Below are 17,736 nucleotides of genomic sequence, written 5' to 3' on the forward strand. Positions count from 1 at the left end.
ACTCTCCGGTTTCCCGAAGTCCTTTTTCCTTTCCCTCATGTAGGGTTTAGATCAGGCGATGGTGTATAAAAGTCTGTAGTTTGCAATAATCTGTGGTGTGTGCAGCCCTTTGAAAGTCCTTGTGATTAAGGCCTATACAAATACAGTAAACATGACTTGACCTACATTCAATGAATTTGAGAACTGATTCTCTTTTTCTTGATTTGTGTGCTGGCATGCAATTAGGGTATGATGTTGGGTCCTCAAGCCAGACCAGTTGAGAAAAACTGATTTGAGGGACACACGAACAGGAACACGTCCTTGGCAACCATTTAGAGTCATGGGTTAGTCATTGGGTTCAAAATGTATCCAAGGAACTTATCCTGGAGACCCTATCCGATTATTTTCATTTATGAATAAATGAATATACATGTAGACATTCACATGATTTATTTAGTTATATTTGTTTTTAAATGGATACGTTACTTCAAATTTGTTTTGAAACACAAAATATATATAAGGTCTTTTTTTAAAGCACTACATTTTACAGTATGTGTAGTGTAGTGGTACTTGTTTTTTTAGAGTATTAGTTGTGTTTTTTCAGTCGGATTTTTGTAGTACTTTTGTTGTTTTTTTGTATTTTTTTGTAGTATTTTTGTATCTCTATAGTAGTATTTTTGAAATATTTCTGTCATAATATTTATTTTTAGTAGTTTTTTTTTGTAGCATATGTGCAATAATACTTTTGTAGTACATCTAGTATTACTGTAGATGTAATTTAGTAGCATTTCTGTTGCAATATTTCTGTAATTTTTGTAGTATTTCATTGTAGTTCTTTTGAAGTATATCTGTATTTTTTGTAGTATTCCTGTTTTGTGGTTTTGGGAGTATTTCGATAGTAGTATTTTGTATTACTGTAGTTGTATTTTTGTAATTATTCTGTCATAATATTTCTGTTGTTGTGTTTTTGTAGGACATCTGAAGTATTATTATAGTATTTCATTGTATTTTTTGTAGTCTATCTGTTGTATTTTGTAGTATTTCTTTAGTATGTTTGTAATATTACTGTAGTTGATTTTTTTCTGTGGTATTTCTGTAGGAGAATCATTGTAGGAGGCAGCAGTGGATAGGTGGTAGCGCACAGCCCCATAATGCAGAGGTCCTGCCACCGGGGCCTGTGAGGGTTTCTTCCAGGCACTCCGGTTTCCTCCAATTTTCAAAAAACATTCAAGGCAGGTAATGGTGACTCTAAATTGTTCCGAGGTGTGACTGAGCAAGTGAGGTGGCTGTCATTGTGTGCCCTGCGTCTGGATGGCAAACAACACCTCCACGACCCTAGTGGGGATAAGAAACACAGAAGATGGATGGATGGAAATTTTTGTAGTATTGGTTGGATCCCTTAACCACTAGGGTCACAGGGGCAACATTTCTTGTAGTGTATCTTGGGAAAGTTCAGCCTGGTGGCGCCCATCCCTCTCAGGCCAACAAATGTTTCAACCCGAGCTCGAACTAGGGACCTTTCGCGTGTAAAATGTGTTATTTTTATATTCCTGTAGTAGTATTTTTGTATTGTAGTATTACTGTAGTGGTATTTCTGTTCTACTATTTCCAAAGATGTAAATGTAAATAGTCTTCATTTATATAGCGCTTTTCAAGTCAATGAAGACCTCCCAAAGCGCTTTACAATGTGCTTCACACTTTTCCCTTTTCCACACTAACTGATAGCAACGGCAGCCATGCTAGGCAACTACCTGCTATCGGGGGCATTAGGGATTCAGTGTCTCGCCCAAGGACACTTTGACATGCAACACGGAGGATCCGGTAACCGAAAAGCGCTATATTAATGTCATCCATTTAACATGTATCTTATAGTAGATACACAAAGGGATATGGGGACAAAGCTGGCACAAAGAAGGGCTTTCTTTTTTGTTGTTTATACTTTATTTATTGTATACATGTTATTATATTTAAACAACTTTTGTTTGTCTGACGGATGAAAAAGCCTGTCGGCCCGTGTTTGTCCCGCGAGACGTATTCTGCCCAATTCTTGCCTATATTATGATTGTGCCATGCAGCACGGTGACGCTTTTCCCCACTATGTTGAGTCTGCCGTCTTCTTTCACCTCCAGTTGAAGTTCTCCACCTCGCCCTGAGCACTGAAAGGCTAGATATTGTCAGTAAAAAAAACAAAGAAGGTGCTGATTGTAACTTTTAGGTGAAAGCAAAGGTTAATAAATACACTGGAGATCAAAATTACAGAGCAAGTTGTAAAAAATTTAATAACTTTGAAATAAAAGAGTAATACCTCTACTTGCAAATGGCTCTACATACTAAAGTTTTAGGTGACGAAGAACCTGTAATGGAAAATATTGCCTCTGGTTACAAAGGGGTTTCAGGATACAAAGTCAAAAATACAGTACAGTACTGCCATTTGCCTCTCCCAGACTTCTATCTGACAATTCGGTGCGTATGCATGTATCCCAACATGCTCAGTGTGTCACCTTCCCGCTCTGTAAAGTCTACTGTATGGTACCGCTACAAAAAGCTATCATTCTCAATGAATCTATGAAAGACATGCAGAAAAGTGTACAGGGAGAAAAGAGGAAGAAACTATTTCTGGCCATCAGAACAGAGCAAGGGATTATAGAAAAGTATGAAAACACACACAGCCGTCCAAGAGGAGTCCAAGACAAGAAGGACACAGCCATCATTCCATCAGCACAAATTAAAGACATTTTGGCAACATTCCATCAAGTGTTGGAATTTTGTGAAAAGGATTTATCCTGAAAAAGTGTTGACAGGTCAGGCTATCGCTTATTATGATGAAGTTTGCCTCACGCATTCCTGACGGATCGTCAAAAGCTGGCAAAAGCAGATGTCATTGGATCAGTTTTTCAAGAAACACCAGGCAAAAAAAAACACTGCTGAGGACCAGTGAACTAAGAGGCCAGTACATACATATTTTTGTTATTCGTTTGTTTTTCTACATTATGTACCTCTCTTTTTATGTTAATTGTGCGGTAATCTATTATAATTATGTAAGTTTTATGTTCTGATGCTCTTTTATGATTTCTTAAAAAATATTCTTGGAAAAGTTAGTGCATCCACATTCAACAGATGCCTCTACTTAGAAATGTTTCAGGATGCAAAGCTACTCCCAGAACAAATTAAATTCACAAGTAGTACCATCACTACTCAACAGTTAAATGACATTTTATTGTGTCTATGTCATGGTACTGCAACACTTTATCACATAATGACAAAAGCCAGTTCACAAAAATAATAATCAGAAAACACATTGATCAAAACTAGAAAACAACAATGAATTTGGTGTGGGGAAAAAACTATTCTGAAGGTTACAACAGTCAGCAACGAGTAAGAAGAGTACAGGCCTCGGTTGTGAATGACTTCAGCAGATCTGCGGCTACAGGATAGCACTAGTCTCTCACATTGCTCTGGTATGAAAGTGTTCTCTAATTTTTATCAGTGCATTTCTGGCAAAATACAATTTTTTGGTTGTTGAAATGCCCTACCCATTTTAGGAAAAAGTGTTGTAGTAGCATGGTATAAAAACAACAAAATGTCCTCAAACTTACGCAGCGAAGGTGGTATCATTACAAAATTATTCAACTTATGATAAATTGTTCTCTAATTTTGATCTTTAGTGTATTTGGAAGGACTGCTTGCTGACCACGCATTTTCTTTTTCCCCAGCTCATTTGACCAGTAGCTAGCCAAGAGAGTGTGCGCAGAACCTGTAAGCGCAAAAGTTCGTGTCAAATGTTGATGGTATTTTCAATCATTTTGTGGGATATAAAAAAAGAGTATTTAAGAGAACTTAAACCAGTGACAGGATCCTCCGGAATTCCATTCCAAGGTGCAAAGTATCTGGAGTAGAAGTCGTATCCTGTCTCGCAATCTGGAGATCCTTGTGTTTGAATATAAATTTGCAAAGAAGAGAAAGGTCAGGATGTTATTTCACAAAAACCTGACAAACCTCTTTAACGTTTACTTAAATTGATTTTCTTTATTCAAATACGGTCAATAAGATTATATTATATTTAATTTATTGGTCCCATTAGGGCAGAGGTCCCAAACTCACGGCTCACAGAATGATAATTTGAGGCCCCCGCCTTAATATGAAAGTTAAAAAAGACAGTGAGTATGATTTTCCCACTTAATGTTGCTGTATTCTGTTGTGCCACTAAAAATGAGTGCTAAAAGCACAACAGAAGATGACAAAATACGGAGGCTCAGTTACCAAAACGCACCTTTTTTTTAAAGGGAAATAAGAAAATTTAAAATATATATAAAAGGGAAAAGGACAAAGGAGGAAAAGACAAAAATGAATAAACAAATAAGACAAAAATTGAAACAAGAGAAAAATCAAAATGGAAAAAGATGTCTTTTTTCTCCTTAAGTCCTTTCTTTTTGTTTAAATGTTAAAAAGTGGAAAAAAAAACAAGACGAGTAAAACTCAACAAAAAATGAAAAGCAAATTATATATATATAATAGGCAGCACGGCGGCGCAGTTCTAAGGTCTTGGGAACCTCCTGTGTGGTTTCAAATCCAGCTACCGACCTTACTGTGCGGAGTTTGTATGTTCTCCCCGTGCTTGCGTGGGTTTCCTCCGGGCACTCCGGTTTCCTCCCACATTCCAAAGACATGCATGTCAGGTTAATTGGCCGGCCCAATTTGTCCCTAGGTGTGAATGAGCGAGTGAGTTGTCTGTCCCTGTGTGCCCTGCGATTGGCTGGCAACCAGTTCAGGGTGTCCCCTGCCCACTGCCCGATGATTGCTGGGATGGGCTCCAGCACCCCCGCGACCCTACTGAGGATAAGCGGTGCAGCTAATGAGATGAGATGAGATATATATAATATGGTCGGCTGTAGCTCAGGAGGTAAATTGCTTGTCTTGGGATCACTTCACAACTGCTATTTAAGGTCAACGAAAACATAGTGCCAGAAAACATGAAAAGATTATTCACTGGGAAAGAGGGAAGTTATAACTTATGGGGCTGTAGTAAATTCAAAATCCCAATGGTGAGAACCACCAGGTAAAGTATGTGTGTGTCTGTGTGAGGAGTCAAACTTTGGAACAATTTACAAGATGAGATCAAACAATGTCCAAATATTCACGTGTTTAAATTTAAATTTAAAAAAAAAAACATTACTGGCAGAATACGGAGATGAAGAAAATGGGGTATGAGCGATACTAGAGATTGAAAATGTTGCATTCAAATGGATGGTTTACAACTATACTTAACCTTGTTGTTATTGTTACCATTATTATGTCATAACTGTTACTATTGCTCTTGTTATTAGCATTGGTGTCACAATGATTTTAGTGACTAGTAGCATTATAACGTTAATAGATGGGTACTACGATGATTAGTATATAACATATGTGACTACTGTTGTTATTATAATTATTGATATCTGACCTGTGTAGTATGTATATCCGTGAGATTTTGTCATATTAAGACACAAAAGGGGAGCTATCTGTAAAATGTAATTAATAAGGAAGATGAAGGGGTAGGGAAAATAAGCGTCTGCTTCTTACGACCCCTTTTCGAACATCTTATGTTAACATTATTTTTGTTATTGAGTCATTGTTTTTGTCTTGTTTTTTATTTTCTAATGTTTGAAATAAAGTTATAAATTAAAACTTTAGAGTTGGCGGATTCGATTCCCATCACCTCCGTGCTGCATGTCGAAGTGTCCATGGGCAAGACACTAAATCCCTAATGCCCCTGATGAGCAGGTCGTTGCCTTGCATGGCTGACACTGCTATCGGTTAGTTAGTGTGTGTAAAATAGAGGTAAGATCGGGCCAAAAAAAAGCACCCGAGCCCGACGCAGGCCCGAGGGGTATTAAACCCGACCCGGACGGAGCCTGACTAATTAACTGGATTTGCTGGCCCGGCCCGAAAGGGGCCCGAAATTACATATTTTATTTATAAGGAGGGGTGATTTATGATAACAAATTAAACTCTGCCTTTTGTTACAACATCTAGGCCTAAGTTAAATAAAACTGTATAAACATTTACATCTTTTATATTTCTGTGTCTGTACTGCAGATGTTACATTAAGCGACAATCTGTCATTGACGGTTTTTTTTTTTTGAGGTAGCGAAAACATTTAAGGGCGTCCGTCATTTTTACGACTTGATCATTGGGCCATAATCCACAGCAGCAGTAGTAGTACGTCCTTAAGATTTTAGCGCAGCACTTTCATTGAGGGGGTGTTGACGTGTTGTGCCCTTTTCCGACTCCTATGCAAATTCCCCCCCCCTGATCGTATTCTATATAAAACGCTTATTAAAACAATAAAGCGAGCTAATTATAATAATTGGGAGATCCTAGTCTATATAACGCGTTTATTTAAACAATAAAGCGTGATTTTATTCTGCAAATTGCGTTTTTTAACGCGGATGAAAATGTCACCAACGTCAATGTACGCTTCCGACAAAAGCGATCGTATTCTATATAAAACGCTTATTAAAACAATAAAGCGAGCTAATTATAACAATTGGGAGATCCTAGTCTATATAACGCGTTTATTTAAACAATAAAGCGCGATCGTATTCTACAAATTGCGTTTTTTAACGTCACACACACAGAGCATGCTCTGGCTCCGTTAAAAGCAATTACAGCTCCTTCTCCGTTTTATCCAAATTATTTATTTTATAACAAGTATTCCTTGGTCTAGTATCTATACATAGTTTAAGTATATATTTTTAATGAACATATATTTATAATTATTAATTAATTTAAAAAAAAAAAAAAAAAAAAAAAAAGCAGGACCGAACCCGACCCGACCCGACCGTATGACTGACATTTCAGGCCCGACCCGGCCCGAAATTGCCTCGGGTTCGGGTTCGGGTTCGGGCTCGGGCCATAAATCTTAGGTCTAGTGTAAAAGGGAAAGTGTGAAGAACATTGTAAAGCGCTTTGGGAGGTCTATATTGACTTGAAAAGCGATATATAAATGCAGACCATTTACAATAAAATATAAACTACAGTAATATTACTAATGTACTAAAAAAACACTTCAATGGTAATATTGTACAGAAATACCACTACAATAATACTATAATTCAAAAACACTACTACAGGAATATAACAACAATTTTACACGCGAACTCCCGTTTCAAGCTCGACAGAATACAAAATGCAGTTTTAAAATGTTGATTTAATTTGATTTAGGCACAAAAATGAATTGCCCCCTTCCTGATTTCTGTGTTTTTTGCATGTGTATCACTCGCAAAGGTTTCAGATCGTCAAATACATTTTAAAACAGAGACAACAAAAGGAGAAACATAAAGCAGTATTGAAATGTTGTAACCTCGGGACCAGAAAGAATTGATGTGTTTGACAGAATAATGAAGTCTGTTGTATACCAGAAGATCCTGAAGGAAAATGTCCGGCCATCAGTTTTTGCCCTCTAACTAAATTCTCTTGGATCACGCAGCAGGACAAAAATCCGAAACACACCAAGTCCACCTTTGAATGGCTCAAAACTTCCAAAGTGAAGATTTGGAGTGGCCAATTCAAAGTCCGGATTTAAATCCAATTGAGATGCTGAGGTGTGACCTTGAACAGGCAGTTCATGCTAGACAACACTACAATATAGCAATTTTTTTTAAAAATTGCAGAAAAGAGTGGGCCAAGAGAGAAAGAAGAGAAGAGATAAAAAGAGAAAGATCAATGGAGACAGAGTAAGAGAGAGAAGGTGAAAGACACAGAAAAAGGGAGAAACAATGAGTGAAAAAGAAAGCACAATTGAGAAAGAAAGTGAGAAAAAATGAGAGAGAAAGAGAGAGATAAAAGACAGAAAAATAAATACAAAGAAATAAAGAGAGGAAAAAGGTGAGAAAGATGAAAAGAATGAAAAGAGAAAAAATTGTGAGCATGAGAAAGAGAGAGAAATATATAGGGAGTGAGAAAGAGAGAACAAGAGAAGAGAGAAAAAGAAAGTGAGAAAGATAAAAAGTATGAGAAAAAGAGTGAGCATGTAAAATAGAGAAAGAAAAAAAAGGCGTGAGAAAGCGAAAAGAGAGAGAGAGACATAGAAAAGTGAGAGAAAGGAAGATAAATAAAGATAACAGAGAAAGAAAGAGTAATAAAGAAAGACAAATAAATAAGGAGAGAGAGAACTGCAGCCGCATTGTGAGTGGTGCCCAGCTTGGGTGACATCAAGTGGACCTATTTATAACTGCAGCACATTTTTCACTTGAGCTTCTCTTAGTGTTTTCTTGCGGGCCGCCTGTTTTCGCCCTATAGTGCACATGGGTCAGATAGGTTCAGATTTTTTTGTGCCCTAATAAATGGAATCAACATTTCAAAAATGCATTTTGTATTTCCTTGGTTCACTGTGTGATATTCAAACTGGTTTGATGACTGGAAACCATTGCGAGTGATAAATATTCTGCAAATACAGAAATCATTTAGGGCAAATACTTTTTCACGACACTGTAGTCCTTTAAATTTACAGATGACTAATAGTATTTGTAAACTTTTTTGGGGGAATGTCCGTGGTATGCAGCTGATTAAAGGTAAGTTTGTTGTCAAGTGTTACTCCCAAGCAATGTCCCCTATAATCTTCCTCAGGTCTGAGCAATCACACAGTCTCTGAGCATTGCTATGACTAATGGTAAGCAACAGAAATCCTGCGTGTTGCAACCAAGCAAACATGTCCAAAACCTGAGATCAAATCAAGTTGCTGGCTTTCCAGTAACCCTAGTTAGTTTATCAAACTTAAAGGAATTGGCTAATGTCACATGGGAAAGGTTACACAACCCACATACGTCAGTTGTTTTAAAAACAACTATTACAAGAGATTTCCGTTTTTTAAAAAAGGCTCTTTTGTTACATGATACTAACATTTTGTGGATTTATTAGGTGGTTGCACAATACAGAGGTGTATTTAATAAAACATTTTAGTGGTAGTACAATATTGTCAAACAGATTTAGTGTTACATTTAAGAGACCCCAAAAATTGTGTAATTTTTCCTGCTTTTTTTGCTTTTTATTTGTTTCCTTTTTTTCTTTAATTCTTTCTTCTTTTTCTTTTTTCCAGGCTTTTTGTTTTTGTTAACAGTTTTTAACTTTGTTTTACTTACCTTTTCTTCTTTTGTTTTCTAGTTTCCTTTTTTCTTCTATTTGTTACTTCCTTTTCTCTTTTTACTTCTTTTTTCTGTTTTTTTTTCTTTTTTCCAGCTTTTCTGTTTTTTTTCTTTAATTTCTCTTTCTTTTTTCTTTTGTTTCATTTTTCCCTTGAAAACACTCGGGTGTAGTTAGGGGCAGAGCTGTCAACTGATCACCACCTGGTGGTGAGTTGGTTTCGATAGTGGGGGAAGATGCCTGTCCGACCCAAGCTTGTTGTGAGGGTCTGTTAGGAACGGCTAGCAGAACTCCTGTCAGAAAGAGTTTCAATTCACACCTCCGGAAGAACTTTGCCCATGTCTTGAGGGAGGTGGTGGACATTGAGTCAGAGTGGACCATGTTCCATGCCTCCATCACCGAGGCGGCTGATTGGAGCTGTGGCCGAAAGGTAGTCGGTGCCTGCCGTAACGCCAACCCCCAGACCCGTTGGTGGTCACCAGCGGTAAGGTATGCCATCAAGCTGAAGAAGGAGTCTCATCGGGCCCTCCTTGTTTGCAGGACTCTGGAAGCAGTTGGCAGGTATCGGCTGGTCAAGCGGAATGCGGCTTCGGCAGTTGGCGAGGCAAAACTCAGGCATGCTCTTTGTCACTGATCTGTTCTAAACTTTTTTGGAGAGAACTTCTAGATGCAGCCTTTGTGGGAAAGGGGTCCAGTTTGGGGGCCTCAGAGTTGCATCTCTGCTTTTTGCAGATGATGTGGTGTTGTTAGCTTCCTCAGGCCGTGATCTTCAGCTCTCGCTGGAGCGATTCACATCCGAATGTGAAGCGGCCGGGATGAAGATCACCACTTCCAAGTCCGAGACCCTGGAAAAGGGTAGCATGCTCTTTCTGGATTGGGGGTGAGATCCTGCCCCAAGTGGAGGAGTTCAAGTATCTTGGGGTCTTGTTCATGAGTGAGGGTAGAATGGAACGGGGGATCAACAGTGGTCCATCGTGGTGAAGAGGGAACTGAGTCGAAAGGAAAAGTTCTCGATTTACCGGTCGGTCTATGTCCCTACACTTACTTATGGTCATGAACTGTGGGTCATGACGATCCGAGATGCAAGTGGCTGAAATAAGTTTCCTCTGCAGGGTGGCTGGGCTCTCCCTTAGAGATAAGGTGAGAAGCTCAGTCATCCGGAGGGACTCTGTGTAGAGCCACTACTCCTCCGCATTGAGAGGATCCAGTTGAGGTGGCTTGGGCATCTGATAAGGATGCCTCACAGACGCATCTCTTTGGGAGGTGTTCCGGGCATGTCCCGCAGGCAGGAGGCCCCGGGGACGACCCAAGACACGTTAGAGGTGTCCTTATGTCCCTAGGCTGGCCTGGGATCGCCTTGGGATCCCGCTGGATGAAGTGGCTGGGGATAGGGAGGTCTGGGATGCGGCCCCTGAGACCTGACCCCAGACCAGCAGAAGATAATGGATGGATGGATGGGTATAGTTTATATTTGTTGTTTTTTGTTGTTGTTGCATCAAAAAGTCAATATTTTTAATATATTTTATATTTGCTTAATCTAAAAAGATTTAGCTAAGTTAAAAGTTCATGGCAGTGTAAATGCCAAATAACATTTATTAGAATGCTAATTAAAGAAAAAACATATTAATTTATTTTGTGTAGAATATTAAATTACTCAACAAAGGGGCTACCCAAAACCTGTCAATTTTTCTTATTTTGTTCTCTATTTCTTTTTTTTCCTTCGGTTTGTACTTTTTTCTTAGCATGTTAATTTTTTTCTTGCCTTTTCCTCTTTTTTTCTTATTTTTCCTGCTCATTTTCTTCTTTTTTTCTCTTTAATTTTTTGTTTTATCCTTTTGTTTCTGTTTTTTTTCGCTAGCTTTACTTCTTTTTTCTTGCATCATTATTTTTCTTCATTTTTCTCTCCTTTTTTCTATTTATGTCTTCTTTTTTTCCCCTAGCTTTTTCCTTTTTTGTTGCCTTTTCTATTTCCTTTTATTCTTTTGTTTATTTTTGATCCTCCCTTTCCTATTTTGATTTATCTTTTGCCTTCGTTTGTTTGTCTTTTTTTATTCTTCTTCTTCCAGTTTTCCTTAAGTTGAAAGACCTTGTTTGTGGGTGGGCATTGAACCCCGCACCAGTAACGCTCCTAATTGTGTCGCATCCCAGTAGCCAATTCCTCTAAGAGGAGGATGTTTCCATAAAATACCTTACACCGTGCAATATAATCGCAGTGATTGTATGTTGGTAATCAGATCAAGTTTAGGGATAGAAGTACCTTTAATAGTGATTATGAGGCCTTTAACCTGTCCGCTTGTTTCACTGTTCAGGAGGGCTTGAGGGTTCACTACGAGACTCTTGAGTACTGATCTGCAAGCACATTATTACCTGATTGATGTCTCCCTAATGGCACTTTTATATTACCGTATTTTCACGACCATGAGGCGCAACGTGTTAAAAGGCGCAGTCTCCGTAGTTGGTTCCATTTTTGTATTTAACATTACACAGAGCGCACCACACGATAAAGCATGGGTGCAGCCGCTGGTGTACACACAAGGTGAAAATGCTCCGTGCTTTACTGTTATATTACATTCCCCCAAAGATTAGATGCGAAGACGTTTCAGTAGCGTTTGCACCACGGGGGACATTTCATGTTTAGGGGCATTTTTGGACACGACACCAGCTCACAACAGAGACAAGCATACAAGTTTGCGTACTTAAAAATCCAGTGGAAGCAAAAAGTTCGTTTTGGTTTTTAAAAAAATATTGATTACATAGTTAAACACACGGATAAAAACTTGTAAGAGTTTGTTTTTTGGCTTCGTCGACTTGCGAACCTCTGATATTTGGATTGACAACTCCATTCAACCACCGGTAGCACAATAAATCAAATTTCTAGATACGTTACGGCGTTAGTATCAATGATTACTTCCGCAAATAATTAATGTCGTGTGTCATCACGTGTCCTCTTCCGCCCAGGCGGGATAGGATGGCAATCAAACAAGAGATGAATAAAGGCACAGGGGTGCACATACAAGTCTCATTTAGACATGTGAAAGATCTCAGAAAAACAGTATTTCACAGAAAAATCGTAATTGAGCCTTAAGCTCTGCAGTGTGAATGGCAGCCTCAGCTATGCACGCTGTGTTACGCCACACACAGGGTGCATGATAGGGCACGCCACACAATTTCAAGAAAATCTGAGACTTTTATGTATGCCTTTTGGTTGTGAAAATACGGTACATGTTTGCAGCTCGACTCGCCTCGCCACGAGTAGCAAGTACCTTTCAGTCTCGTTTTCCATTACATAGTAGTACCGCATTGTACTGTGGCTTGACATTATCTTCAGCGCGACACAGAAATTGTAGAAACAGGAGACAGCTATGGTTGCTCAATGACACGAGTGTAAGCTAAACAACCTCCGCCCCATCTCCAACCTTCCATTTATTTCAAAAATCCTTGAAAAAACTGTTGCTGCTCAACTCCACTCGCACCTGTCCCTCCACTCTCTCTATGAGCCCTTTCAGTCTGGTTTCCGCCCCCGCCACAGCACAGAGACTGCCCTAATCCGTATTGTAAATGATCTCCTCATAGCATCTGACTCCGGTTTAGTCTCCATCCTCATCCTCCTAGACTTGAGCGCCACCTTCGACACAATCTCTCACCCTATCCTCCTCAATAGACTCTCCTCCATTGGTCTCACCCATACTCCCCTCAGTTGGTTCCATTCCTACCTCACTGGCCGCACTCAGTTTGTCCAGCTGAAATCCTTCACCTCAAAGCCCTCCCTAGTCACCACAGGTGTACCCCAGGGATCTGTCTTAGGTCCTCTTCTCTTCATCGTCTACCTCTTGCCTCTTGGTCATATCCTCCGCAAATTTAATATCCACTTTCACTGCTTTGCTGATGACACCCAACTCCACCTCTCCTGCAAACCAAACTCCATACTCCCACCTCCCTCCCTCACCTCTTGCCTTTCCGAACTCAAAACATGGTTCACAACAAACTTTCTTAAATTAAATGCCAATAAAACAGAATTCCTCCTTCTTGGCACCAAATCCACTTTATCCAAAGTAAACAATTTCTCTCTCAATATCGACAGCTCCTTAGTGTCCCCCTCTCCCCAGGTCAAGAGTCTGGGTGTCATCCTGGATAGCATGCTTACCTTCCACTCACATATCAACATCATCACCCGCACTGCTTATTTCCACCTCCGCAATATTACCAGACTCCGCCCTTCCCTCACCCCCCGCACCACTGCTATTCTCGTCCACAGTCTTGTCACATCCCGCCTTGACTACTGCAATGCTCTCCTCTTCGGCCTTCCTCAAAAGTCCCTCCATAAAATTCAGCTGGTTCAAAACGCCTCTGCTCGCATCATCACAAAAACATCTTCCCAGCAGCACATCACCCCCGTTCTCTAACAGCTACACTGGCTTCCTATTCAGCATCGCATCAGCTACAAACTGATCCTATATACATATATGGCCATTCACAACCTGGCTCCTCCTTACCTGTCCGACCTTCATAAAAACATAGGAAATGGAGAAGCTATGTGTTGTAGGCAGTCCTGAACAGGTGTGTTTTTAGACGGGACTTAAAAGTGGAGAGAGGTGTGCAGTTTTGGAGGTCCGGAGGTAGATTGTTCCAAAGCTTGGGAGCAGCGCAACTGAAGGCTCTGGCTCCCATGGTGCTCAGATGGGCAGGGGGCACTGACAGTCGGAGGGAGGACGAGGATCTGAGGGAGCGAGTGGGGACGTGCACCTGTATTACTTCGCTTACAACTTTTTAAATTGTATTTTTTTCATTGTCTGTACAGTGTCCTTGGGTGGCCTGAAAGGCGCTTTTAAATAAAATGCATTATTATTATTATTATTATTATTATAAACAGTGTTGGGCACGTTAGTTTAAAAAAGTTAATAGTTATATTTTCTCACTACTTGTTCCAAAAAGTAACTGAGTTGGTAACTGAATTACTCTATGGTAAACTGGTTACCTTACCTGGGAGAGGTAACCATTTCCTTTAATATATAAAGAAGTTGTTGTATGTCAAAGAATTTTACATTTTCTGAACAGGAATTGAGTCAGTTGAATAGACAGGTGTTTGTGTTATCGAACCTTGTAATACTTAATGCACCTCAACAACAACAGATTTATCCTACACTTGAAGTGCAACATAAATAATCAGTAAATAATAATATAACAATCAGTTGTAAACATTATGAAGTGAGTTTAATAAATTAAATCTAACCCTCACCACCTGAGACGACTCTTTAAATCGACATAATAGGCTGCGTCCCATTCTTCTCACTTTCCCTCGCTATTTGCCCTAGTCACTCGATTTTGCGCGTGCGCGTGTAAATGGGATGGGTCCCAATACTCTCAAGACCGAGGGAGAAGTGCCCTTCAACCCACAAAATAACCACTTCAGATGGATGGAGGTCAGGAGCTGACTTAAAACGAAGTGACTTCCCAGAAGAGTTTGCGAATTCTCAAAATCAACAAACATGGCTGGAAAGGAATGCACAAATGTAAGTCATTTTTCCCAACTACGCATGTATTTGCTACGAAATATATCGAGATATCTTAGTGAGACATAAATGCAATAGAAAATCATATTTTCGCGTTCAAACACGAACATTGCAAAATCGCTACTTTACACAGTGCACAAATGTATCGAAGGAGCCGCAAAAAGCTCTTCACACTCCATACCGTAGAGTTGGATAACTGCAGAAAATCACGGTTTAGCCTATCCCTGTCTTAAACGAGTCGTGCCTTTACATCTACATGGCCAGTCGTTAAAGCAGCATAGTCACAATAACGTTTTGGATATGTGCGCTTGTTTACTGCACAGAATTTCGGGTGTCCTGTTTTATTTACAATATGATGCTTTCATGTGAGATCAAAATGCGTTAGTTCTCGTCATGCATCATGAATAACGTCTCCATATTTCAGGTGGAAATACAGATGAAACAAATATCTATCACTCAGTCCACTGTCTTCTCTGTCAACACATATTAAATAAACTAATTACCTTCTCAAAATGTTGTCCAAATGTGGAGACAATTCTAAAGCATAAGTGATGCTGGCCAATAGAAGGCTCTTACAGCCATAAGAATAACATGCCAGGTTTGTGCATGTATTCACTGTTAAATATTTATCCAGAATACATTGTATAATTTTCTGTCTCACATCAAGTTGCATCGGCCTATCACAGAGCAACTTGTGTCTAATGTGGTAATGTGGGCTAATGTTTCAGACTTTGCAAACCAAAGCCTTGATCAAATTCAGGGCAGAAAATGATGAGCAGTTCACAAAGAAAACGTTCACCACAAAACAACTAGGAGTGAGTAGCCTAACATGCAGTTTTGCAATCTCATTGTGACAATTCATTAACCCACTCATTAGAATCATAGGATAGCTGTCGAAGCGATCGGCCTGGAGAGGAAAATCACAGGACAACAGGCAACAAAAAACATGGGAATACAAAGTAATTCAAAATTCAATTTGATTGACATAATCCTAACCCGTGAGTTGGTGTTATGTATATCCTGTTTCAAATACATACACAATATATTACAGTGTCATGTTACTCTGAAAGGCCAATGTATAACGTCTCGTGGAAGAGCTGGCCACCATCACAGCTACCACACCATCCACACCACCGGGCACGTCGACGGCATCTTCCACTCCGGCACCAAACCCCAAATAACCCAGAAAAAAAGGAAGCACAATAAACTCCTTGACTTTTTGAAAGAGTCTATCAGAGTGCAGAAAAGGACTGAAAAAACTGAGGCCGAAACTGAGCGGTTCCTGATCCTTTTTGGGAAGCTCGTGGACAAATTGCCAGAGGAGTGACATCTCTGCAAAATGTTTCCCTTTGTTTTATAAAAGGAAAATATTTTATTTGATTAAGAACTCAATGAAGTTCCAGTTTGTGTTTTACAGTTTTATGGACGTATTGGTATATTTTTGTTACATTTTGTGACACATTATTAATTTACTCTGATCTATTTTGGACCAATGTGAGTTTGTTTTTCTGAAAGTAAATGATTAATTAACCCAGACTGACTTGTTTTTTTGTTTTGACTGAGTTGTTTTCTGTCCAACGATCACACAGTTCACACACAGTATGTCACATCTTTATGAAATAAACCACCAAGGTGTAACTCAAAATAAAGACGTTTAATGAATAGGAGTTGTACTTAGAGAAACAATATACCAAATACACATGAAGCACAGGTATAGTATGTACATTAACTTGTGTAGAACTCAGGGCAAATAGTGACTGTGCAGTAATAACTAATAGTTATCCAAAATAAGAGAGGAACAGAACTTTTTTAAAGTTGATCTAACCATATAATGCAGGGCTTGCCCTTTGTTACATCAATGAGGCGAGTCAAACTCTTCTGGCATTTCAAGAGGTTTCATTGGGGTCAGGAAGTTCTGGAATTGGCAGCTGCAGGTCCATATTTTCCTCTGATACATCTTGATCTGGGTCTTGGATGTCCCCGTTGTCTATGCAAACGTTATGTGTAAAAGCACAGGATGCAAATGTGGGTCTGACTTCAAGAGCTGTAGCGGGCATTTTTAACGCTGCACAGACTATACAACTGCCACACCACAGGTTGAGACTCGAGTTGTTTATATGTGACGTAGGCCAATACGTCACTGACGTCTACAGCCAATTCGTATTACGGCCATCTACTGGACTGGGGAGGAACCTTACAAATGCCGTCCAAATTCTTAGGCGACAATGTTCACTTGCACTCCTCTCACTGAGGGCACTTCCCTATGGAGGGACCTCACTGGAGGTTTCTCAGGGCAAGTGAGAGGAATGAGATTGGGCCCATATAGTCCACTACACTTCAAGTATTTTATTCATAACAAAAGTCAATTGTAAAGCAATACAAATTGATTTTCCCTGTATTGATCTATAGTCAGACAACTGCTCAAGTATACATGTGCTACTGTACTTCAAGTCCATCCATCCATCCATTATCTGCACCGCTTATCCTCAGTGGGGTCACAGGGGTGCTGGAGCCCATCTCGGCTATCTTCGGGCAGTGAGCAGGGGACACCCTGATCTGGTTGGCAGCCAGTCGCCAGGCACACAGAGACAGACAACTCACTCGCTCATTCTCACCTAGGGACAATTTTGCATTTTTTGGGGGAATGTGGGAGGAAACCGAGTGCCCGGAGGAAACCGTACTTCAGTTTCACAAAAAATAACATACTTCAACAGTAAAGTGTGTTTAACACTGCAGTGTAAAATAAATAAATCAAACTCCGACAACCCGAGACAACTGGTCAAGTAGAAATAGGCAACTGTACTTCAAAATATTTTGTTCACAAAAGTCAAGAGTAAATATGAATGATCCAATCCTTTTCTCAACCTTTCTTATTGCCTCCCCTCTCTCAACCTCTCTCACTGACCCCCCTCTCTCAACCTCTCTTATGGGCAACTTCTTTCTCAATCTCTCTCTCCCGTTCTCTAAGATAGCTGACAAGACTTTTCTGAGTGAGGATAGAGCAACAATTTCGCAACAATTTGGGTTTAAAAACGCTGGAACCACCAAGAAAAAAAATCCTACACTATCCCCAAATGAGATGTTAATTATTGGAAATGTATTACCTCTTTTACGCAAAAAGAAT

General features: G+C 39.6%; 1 protein-coding gene across 5 annotated transcripts in view; it reads right to left on the bottom strand.

Moving 5' to 3' along the window:
• Positions 1-1,940: 1,940 nt before the first annotated feature.
• pbld (phenazine biosynthesis like protein domain containing) overlaps positions 1,941-17,736 on the bottom strand; it is a 75,200-nt gene continuing 59,404 nt past the window's right edge. Inside the window, exons 5-8 of one of the 5 annotated variants that reach the window (XM_088334858.1) lie at positions 11,360-11,451; positions 3,823-3,906; positions 3,671-3,733; positions 1,941-2,143 (exon numbers count right to left, since the gene is read on the bottom strand). In XM_088334858.1, coding sequence (XP_088190984.1) covers positions 2,031-2,143; positions 3,671-3,733; positions 3,823-3,906; positions 11,360-11,451 — 352 coding nt within the window. In that variant the 3' untranslated portion in view covers positions 1,941-2,030. Of the gene's footprint in view, positions 2,144-3,670; positions 3,734-3,822; positions 3,907-11,359; positions 11,452-13,617; positions 13,820-17,736 lie in introns of those variants that run through there. The other 4 variants (XM_088334857.1, XM_088334856.1, XM_088334855.1 and 1 more) reach the window with 4 other exon arrangements.

This window comes from Urocampus carinirostris, chromosome 4 (genome assembly GCF_059441175.1).
Source record: "Urocampus carinirostris isolate Australia breed hairy pipefish chromosome 4, RoL_Ucar_1.0, whole genome shotgun sequence".
Classification (NCBI taxonomy): Eukaryota; Metazoa; Chordata; class Actinopteri; order Syngnathiformes; family Syngnathidae; genus Urocampus; species Urocampus carinirostris.